Source organism: Micropterus dolomieu, linkage group LG23 (genome assembly GCF_021292245.1).
Source record: "Micropterus dolomieu isolate WLL.071019.BEF.003 ecotype Adirondacks linkage group LG23, ASM2129224v1, whole genome shotgun sequence".
Classification (NCBI taxonomy): Eukaryota; Metazoa; Chordata; class Actinopteri; order Centrarchiformes; family Centrarchidae; genus Micropterus; species Micropterus dolomieu.
In genome coordinates, this window is record NC_060172.1 from 4577072 (window position 1) to 4586574 (window position 9503).

Here is a 9503-nt window from a genome sequence, read left to right on the forward strand (position 1 = left end):
CACACGAAGTTAACAAAGATGCCTGATCCGGTTAAGGCTCCGAAGAAGGGCTCAAAGAAAGCCGTCTCTAAGAGCGTCTCCAAGACCGGCAAGAAGAAGAGGAAGACCAGGAAGGAGAGCTACGCCATCTACGTGTACAAGGTCCTGAAGCAGGTCCACCCCGACACCGGCATCTCGTCCAAGGCCATGCTGATCATGAACTCGTTCGTGAGCGACATCTTTGAGCGCATCGCCGGCGAGTCCTCCCGTCTGGCTCACTACAACAAGCGCTCCACCATCACCTCCAGGGAGATCCAGACCGCCGTCCGCCTGCTGCTGCCCGGTGAGCTGGCCAAGCACGCCGTGTCTGAAGGCACCAAGGCCGTGACCAAGTACACCAGCTCCAAGTAAACCCGCTGATACACCCAGCAACACAAAGGCCCTTTTCAGGGCCACCCACTGTTTATACTGAGAGCTGCGGTCCTCATTTATTAACTACAGCTGATGTCTTTCAATAAACTTCATGTTTCTCTTTATGCAACACAGAAGTGAGGTCAGACCCCCCCTCAGCTCATTGGCTGTTTTCTGACACAGAACATTAGGGTTTTTTTTTTTTTTTTTAAGAATTCACTTTGTGTAAATTACAGATAAAACAAACTAGAGCTAGCTGGATTATAAACCTGCCTGATGTTATTTATCATTTTACCCCAAACATACTAATCCATCATTTCACTACTTAGAAACTATTAAAAAAGCAAACTTGTCTTCAGGCTCCCCTTACTGTAAATATATATATAGAGAGAAATTGAACACAAGGGGGGGAAGAAAAAAAAATTATACCTAATTTTAAAATATTTTGATGAAATTATTTTTAGTTCAGGGAGCAATTTTGTGTTGTTGGAATTTCTGTGTGGGGGGGTCTTACCCCTTGTTACCCCTTGTTACCCTATTTCCGTTTTTAATTTACAGAATTTGGTGAAAAATATCTTTTCTGAGTCACATGTTTACCAGAAATAATTCATAAAATCTATACAGACCAACTCAAACCGCCTTTATTTGAGTGAGCAGTGAACCAAAACTTCACATGGATCAGATCATTACTCACCATGAGTTTTCTCTGAACCAGGAACAAAACTAAACCAGAACATGTTTACCAGAAATAATTCATAAAATCTATACAGACCAACTGAACTCTCTCGTTTATTTGAGTGAGCAGTGAACCAAAACTTCACATGTGATGGATATATAATAAAAATGTATAATACACTCAGATTTGTAAGAATCAGTTAAATGTAGTTTGATTTACAGACACAATCCTCCTGTTTAATCAGACGGCAGCAGAATAATAAAATATAAAGTGCAGTAAACCTGCTTCTAGATGACTTTGTTTATTGAAAGTTTTAGGTGAACTCTTAATTAGTATTTGATAAATATGAGTGAGTTACAGCTGATGTCTCTGTTATTCATTATTTCCCTTCCAGATATTTGGTCTAAATACTTTTGTCTGTGCAGCGCTTGGGTTTAGACCAGTGGTTCTTCATGTGCACAGGATCTGTTGCATGACAGAAAAAGTTCCACAGCTGCAGGTTCTGTCACTTTTTTGTGATTGTTCCATCAACAGCAAAAACTATGAAACATCATACTGATGATGATGATATACAGATGAATTTTATAATATAAATACTCTGGTTTTACTCTTTTTTGTCATTAAAATGTCAAGAAGTTCATCTAAACTTCAAGTCCCGAGAACAGACTAACAGACAGATAAATAATACATTTATTTATTGAACTCTACAGATGAAGCAGTTGGATGTAGCCCTTCTGATTTAGAGCTTAATCAAGCAAAGCGTAAGCTGTAGCTGCAGGTTTCATGAATAACAAGCAATAAAACATTATGAAACATCATCCTGATCATTTTAATCAGGACAGAAAAGTGTCTTCAGTTAAGTAAACTGAGGAGCTTCCAGACCTCTAACTTGCTGCTCTCCTCTGGATCGGTAATCTTTAAATGTGACGGTGGCAGAATCTGAACTTCGTTTAAGAAAAGTTTCTCCCCGTCGGGGAATCGAACCCCGGTCTTCCGCGTGACAGGCGGAGATACTGTCCACTATACTAACGAGGAAGGTGCAGCAACAAGGAGCCTGGACACGTGATATGTTTTCTGCTGAACCTTCAGTCGTTAGTAGTAAAAACATTTTGTTAGATCTTTCTAATCTACAAAGTTCTTCGTTTTGAATAGCCAAACCCCTGTTGCGCATGTGCAAACGGGATCTGACAGTCAGGTGTCCAATAATCATGTTTTACAAAACCTGCAGACAAACGTGACGGAAGCTGAACGTCCATATAAGGTTTGTCCCAGAAGGAACTAAAACATGTTTCCGCCCGGTTTCGAACCGGGGACCTTTCGCGTGTGAGGCGAACGTGATAACCACTACACTACGGAAACTGCTGTCCTCCTCTAAGCCCCTCCTTCCCATCATCCTCTACGGCAGCTCTCGTCACTGCGGTCATATAGTTTTGGCCACAAGCGGGATTTTGGTGGCGCTGTAAGGTCCTGAAACTGCAGCTACATGCTACTCAGTTTGAGCACAAAATAAAGTTATTTGACAAAAAATATTTGGCAAGGAACTGACTCAGAAAAAAAATATTTTCTATTTTCACTTTCGTTTTATACTAATATATTTTCAAACCACAATAACTTCAGCTCTCTTCACACAAAAACCACAGGGAGGTGCTAATTACTCATCCTAGATTACTGTTTGTTGCATTCTACCTCTTATTGGTCAGCCATTAGGTAATGTCTTTAGTTCCTGATTGGTTGGGGGCGGGACAACAACAACAACAACAACAACAACAAGTGTGCGTGAGAGGCGTTATTTTTCGTTCCTGTCAGTTTTGACAACTCTGCCTCTGATTGGTTATTACTCGTTGGCTCCTAAACGGATCTGGTTATGATTGATTAAGATTAAGTTTTGGGCGGGGCTAGAGTTGGGGTTAGCCAATCATAGACAGAGTAGGGGGCGGGACTCGACGCAAATCAGGTGTCCATCAACGCGGCTTTTTCTCGGTTTTAAGGTGAATACTGACTTTATTCTGTCAGCGTGCCTTTCAGGAGAAACCCCGACGTTATGAGAGTCTACTGCTCTTCATTTGAGTTGTCAGATAATCGCAGTCTACTGTCAGTTTGTGGCTAACGCGAAGCTAACGGCTAAGCTAAGCTAGCACTTAGCAGCGCGGATGCTAACCTTGAGCTAGCCCCTCTGAAGAGAGACTTTCCTCTCAGCTTCTTCATAAAAAAGGCTGTAATGAACTCTCTTCTTCGGTGTCAAAGGACAACACGACGCCCGGGGTGAGTTTCAAACGGCTGCTTCTGTCCGAGCAACAAGCAGGAACCAAAACGTCAACAAGAAACCGGCAAATATTCACATTTAGAAATCAAAATGTTTTAGCTCCTTTTCTGAACATCGCTGCAGATTATTTCTCTATATTAACTGAGGGTGACCAGACGTCCCCGTGTCCCGGGGACAGTCTCTTAACGGAAGAATCAGAGTTTGCAGTTTCCAGAGTAACCAGGCCGGACGCTTAGTGACTGTAGCCAATGACAGAAGCCTGTTGCTGCTGATGGAGGATGTGTTTGGTGGGAGGATGTCTAATATCCTTGTTCATATTTGGAAAACAGACTGTAGCCTCTGATTAACATGACTTACTGCTGACTTCTATATAAAATAAAGACAAGATCTCTTATATTATTTAACTTGCTGTGAACCGACTGGTCCTGTTTACCTGTTAAAATACCTTTAAATGGCCAAAACAACACATAACATGCAGGATTCCACTTGCCAGAATGTGATTCAGCCTCAACACAACTTCATTTAATTCAGAAGAGTTATATTTAACAGAATGTAATAAAACCGAAATCGTCCCTCTTTTTTTATTTCATATATAATAACATTATATTTTTAATGACATTCTGAGCACCAAACCAAAAATGTCCCCGGTTTTCATTTTAGAAAACCGGGGACCTCCTGGCTCCAGGCTCCAGGCTCCAGGCTCCAGGCTCCAGGCTCCAGGCTCCAGGCTCCTGGCTCCAGGCTCCAGGCACCTGGCTCCTGGCTCCTGGCTCCTGGCTCCTGGCTCCAGGCACCTGGCTCCTGGCTCCTGGCTCCTGGCTCCTGGCTGCTGGAGTTACAGACCTAGAGTTTATCTGATCTCGCTCTCTGAAACAGAAAAGCCAGTTTCTCTCATCTCAGGCTGAACATACTCACAGAGTTTTTACTAATCCTGCTTTCTGAAACGGAGCTCAGAGTTACTTTTGTTTACTCTGGATGGTTTCTGAATTTGTACTGTGTTTTACACATTGTTGTTCTTACTTTAAACAAACAAAGGAATACATTCAGTTTCATAGTTATGTATCAGTGTACAGTATAAAATACAGTTGTTAGTTTAAACACAATTTCAGAAACTAGGGCCCTTTTAATTTAAACTTTACACGCAAACAAAAAAATGTCCTTTACAAAAGCAAAAACTCAAAACTTTATAAGCTCTTATAAAAAATGTATTTTAGCATCACATCTTTACACACAACATGCTTAATATGCCAATTTCCATGTGTAGCATGCTGTAAATATACTATGAACTAGAATATCAGTCCATCTGGTGTCACACAGTAAACTGGGATACAGTGAAATATAGTAAAAGGTAATATTTTATTAGTAAAACTCAGCTGTTTCCAGTACGAAGCCCGGTGTGGATACCTGACCCTGTTTGTGGTGCTGTTGCTGTTTTGTGTGATGATGATGTGCAGAGTTTCCCACAGAACCACAGTCCAATCATGAAGTCCATCAGTGTTGTTGTAGCTGCTTTGTGGAGCACAAGGTGGCAGCAGAAGATAACATCACGCTGAAAAGAGCCTCATCAGCAACATCAGGAAAAATGGGTCTGAGGGACAGAGTCTTTGTCTAAAGCTCTCGATTTGTATAATATCTTAAACAGTAAAAATGTGACAAACATAACTTTCATCAGAGTTTGTTATGTATTTTCAGAAGGCACACAAAAATGTATATAAACCAAATTTATTTATTTAAATACTTGCTTTTCCCTCAACCTGCCCTCTAACAATTGTAAATTGTATGTTTCCATCATTCTGAGGCGCCGATGTGGTTTTATAATTTTATAACACAATAAAATCCCATTAATACTACATAATAACCGATGATTAACTTTATTAGTAGTAGCAGAAGAAGTAATAATGGTGACTCATACTTTAATTCATGATAATTAATATTTATGCTATTGTAGTTTTAAATCACGGTTCATTTAAATAACATTACAGATGACAGTAAGAAAGAAAAATAATCGTCAGCCATTTTGATAATTGATTAATCATTTCAGTCTTTTTCCAGAGCAAACTAGCTGCTTTCATCTTGAACAGGTGAACATTTGCTGCTGTTGGACAAAAGCAGCAGAAGAGACGTCACTTGGACTCTGTGATGAGAGCGGAGTGGATGGAGTTTGCGTGTTCTCCCCGTGTCAGCGTGGCTTCTCTTCGGGTGCTCCGGCTTCCTCCCACCGTCCAAAGACATGCGGACCGGGCTGATTGGCTGATTGGTGACCCTGAATTGTCCTTAGGTGTGACTGGTTGTTTGTCTATGTGTGTCTGGGCACCTCGCGATTCCATTGCGATTCAGAGGGCTGCGATTCGATCGATGCATCTTGATACAGGATAATTACTAAGCATTTAATTTGCGCATTAAAATCCAAAAGAAACATTTCCTGATTATCTTAAAAGGACTAGTTTGCATCACTAATTTCATTATCAGCTTCATTAACCTCTCAGCTCCATGGTCAGAGTCACATAATTAATTGATTAGTCATTAAAATGACTGACAGATTAATTGATAATAAACTCCATTTTCCTCGTCGGTTTTATTCAGAAAACAGCAGCGACTGTATGTTTATACCTTTTACACAAAGCTTTGATTTCAATACACATAACAAATCCATTTTAAATTTAATTGAAAATAAGAAAAGCTATCAACAGCTAACGTCACATCCCAACACGTTCTTGTACATTTTAAACTTTTAGTTTTAAAATAAAACCCTCTTGAGAAAGCGTTACTTCTTGCATGCAGACTGTGTCGAGCTGAGCAGCAACAGCCAGCGACGCCATAAAAGCCCTCAGCGTTTACGACCCGCCGCCATCATCAAACTTTCCATAAAGTGGAGTTTTATGGCCGTTAGCCGGTTAATGGTTCACCTGTGGACAGGTGACAGGGGGGAAACAGAAACAAGATGGACGCCCAGTTCACACACACACAATCCTCCTTATCTCTTCTTTGGAAATATTCTTTCTCGTCCTCCTCCTCTTTGCTCTGTCCTTCTTCGTTATCGCTTTTCTTTTAGCCTCTTTTTTTTAACCTGATTTCTGGTAGACGCCCGATATGACAAGATGTGACTTATTTTAATCATATTAATTTAGCTTGGTTGTAAAATGCATGTGAGCTGATTCAAATGGAGATATTTATATATTGAAATATAAAAAAATCTTCCTTTTATCTCCAATTACTTTATGTTGATATTATGGATATTATGTTCTATAGGAACGTGTGTGTTATGCTATTTATATTTAACACTGTTTTATGCTGCTTTCTTGCCAGGTCCCCGTTAAAAAATAGATTTTAAGGCGTCTGGTTTAAATAAAGGAAAGAAAGAGAGATGACCTGATTATCTGGATCTGCTGTTTCGGTGAGCGATCATTAACCAGCGTCTGACCTGATGTTGTTTTATTGCTTAAAGTAAAATAATCATTATACACAGGATGTGGTCACCAGCCAGCGGTTTCAGGTGTAAATGCAATTATTACATTTAATGAACTATAAGATGTGCCAAAGCTCCACCTTGATGGATAATTAATTACTATTTTATATATGCTATGTGGGTAGATATTAAATTAAAGTATAAAATATCCTAGTGTCACTTTACAGTAAATTTTAATCAACATGACATTCCTGTTTTCTTCATTATTCAGACTTTAAGTTAAAGTCAATTAAGGATTTTTTAATTTACATTTCTTTTTTTAATTTAATCTATTCGTCTCAGCCACAAGAAGGTCAGAGTCATTGGATCTCTTCCTCTAATTCATATATTGATCTTTGTGATTATTTCTTTGTACTAGTACAGAAAAAATACTGAAGTATTAAATCTTAATACACTTTTATTGTGTAAAATTACACAGCTGTTCAAATGTGTTCTGTGATAGGCATGATTTTAATTAACAAGTTAAATTAATGTCATTTTTAACTGTTTCCTCCTGGATTCATTCAAGTATGTCAGGCCGATAAAGAAAATTATAGTTTTATTTTTTAAAAATTGATTTTGAGAAAAAAAATGGGTTTGAATTTAATTTATAGCTCCTTTTTTTTTTTATAGAAGCTGTAATCATCTTTGTAAAGAATAAAGACAACAGCTGAAACATTAATTTAAAGGGAAACATGTTTGTTACACTTTATTTTAAGTTCACCATGGAAATATGAATGAAAATGTTAATTTCAGTTTGTCACTGCTGATTAAAAACAGAAGCTGGACCAGGAGCCGCTCACATTATGCAACATCAATATAACATCTATCAAACACTTGAAAACACAAATACTCGCGTGTGTGTAATGAGAATTATTGTGGCTTTTATGTGATTTTACTGCAGCAGACTAAACTAAATACTCATCAGTGTAAAACAATAAATCTCCCATAAATCCATAAAGACGCAGATAATTCCTCTTCAGGAGGGCAGCAGAGGGGGGACCAGAGGACGGGGCAGGAGGGTTTGCTGGTTTTAATCCCTGCAGCACCGTCGCCCACGAGCAAGGCGAGCGTCCAAGCACGTTAGTGACACACACGGAGGACGTTAATAAAACAGTGGATAATAGTGTTTGTTTTAAAAAGCCAGCATTTTATCTGAAACTATATCTAACGTTTGACCACCGCCTTCACTGCAGAGCTGCCCTTTAAGCGGCTGCAGCATTTTATAAAAACAGTCCGTTGTAGTTTCTATTATAACGTAACGCACATTTTAAAACCATCCCAAAAAAAGCTGTTTTTTTCTATCCACTGAGTGAACAAGCTGGAGATAAACAGCTGGTGGAGCAACACATCCTCATATCTAAACCACATATACTACTGTTTCCCAAAATAACATACATAGTCTTTGAAAGTACAGTGACATTTATGCATATATGTAGATATTATGTACAAGCGTTGATCACCGGACCTTAAAGGTCCCGTATAGGACCCTCTTGAAAATGAGATGATGCATCTCAAGAGGCTGTCCTTTATTAATGGATTCAAATAAATGTTATACAAAATCCACTTTTACATGTCTTTTCACCCTAAATGTGTCCCGATGTGTCTAAAAACTCCCAAACTATGAGAAAAAACCTTCCTCGCGTCTTTCTATTAATGTGTGTGCACATTAAGAGTATATAAAGAAGTCTTTTGTCTCAATCGTCGGGTGATACGGTGGTTCACTTGTACTGTGTGATCGGTAGGCTTTAGCATCTATCATTATCTTTTTCACGTCAGTCTGAGTCAGTCTGAGTCAGTTTGTGTCAGTTTGTGTCAGTCTGAGTCAGTCTGAGTCTGTTTCAGTCTGTCCGAGTCTGTCCTGAGTCTGTCCTGAGTCTGTCCTGAGTCTGTCCTGAGTCAGTCTGAGTCTGTTTCAGTCCTTTTGAGTCAGTTTGAGTCTGTCCTGAGTCTGTCTGAGTCAGTTTGAGTCTGTCCTGAGTCTATCTGAGTCCGTTTGAGTCTGTCCTGAGTCAGTCTGAGTCTGTTTCAGTCCTTTTGAGTCAGTTTGAGTCTGTCCTGAGTCTGTCTGAGTCAGTTTGAGTCTGTCCTGAGTCTATCTGAGTCCGTTTGAGTCTGTCCTGAGTCTGTCTGAGTCTGTTTGAGTCAGTTTGACTCAGGACTGAGTCTATCTGAGTCCGTTTGAGTCTGTCCTGAGTCTGTCTGAGTCTGTTTGAGTCAGTTTGACTCAGTCCTGAGTCTGTCTGAGTCCGTTTGAGTCTGTCCTGAGTCTGTCTGAGTCTGTCTCAGTCCTGAGTCAAACTGACTCAGTCAGTTTGACTCAGGACTGAGTCAGTTTGAGTCTGTTTCAGTCCTTTTGAGTCAGTTTGAGTCTGTCCTGAGTCTGTCTGAGTCAGTTTGAGTCTGTCCTGAGTCTATCTGAGTCCGTTTGAGTCTGTCCTGAGTCTGTCTGAGTCTGTTTGAGTCAGTTTGAGTCTGTCCTGAGTCTGTCTGAGTCTGTTTGAGTCAGTTTGAGTCAGTTTGACTCAGTCCTGAGTCTGTCTGAGTCCGTTTGAGTCTGTCCTGAGTCTGTCTGAGTCTGTCTGAGTCAGTTTGAGTCTGTTTCAGTCCTTTTGAGTCAGTTTGAGTCTGTCCTGAGTCTGTCTGAGTCAGTTTGAGTCTGTCCTGAGTCTATCTGAGTCCGTTTGAGTCTGTCCTGAGTCTGTCTGAGTCTGTTTGAGTCAGTTTGA

General features: G+C 39.9%; 1 protein-coding gene, 1 long non-coding RNA gene and 2 other non-coding genes across 4 annotated transcripts; 2 read left to right on the forward strand and 2 right to left on the reverse strand.

The window, feature by feature from the left end:
• The first annotated feature begins 6 nt into the window (after positions 1-6).
• On the forward strand, positions 7-438 carry LOC123963899 (histone H2B 1/2-like). The gene has a single exon (XM_046040999.1). It carries the CDS (start codon positions 19-21, stop codon positions 388-390), a length of 372 nt encoding a protein of 123 aa, XP_045896955.1. The 5' UTR covers positions 7-18; the 3' UTR covers positions 391-438.
• Positions 439-2029: 1591 nt separating this feature from the next.
• trnad-guc lies at positions 2030-2101 on the reverse strand. Its single transcript has one exon. It is a non-coding gene; the product is annotated as a tRNA-Asp (tRNA).
• A 251-nt stretch (positions 2102-2352) lies between these two features.
• Positions 2353-2425, reverse strand: trnav-cac. The gene has a single exon. It is a non-coding gene; the product is annotated as a tRNA-Val (tRNA).
• A 581-nt stretch (positions 2426-3006) lies between these two features.
• LOC123963904 lies at positions 3007-4991 on the forward strand. Its single transcript, XR_006823276.1, has 2 exons — positions 3007-3328; positions 4796-4991. It is a non-coding gene; the product is annotated as an uncharacterized LOC123963904 (long non-coding RNA).
• Positions 4992-9503: the final 4512 nt, after the last annotated feature.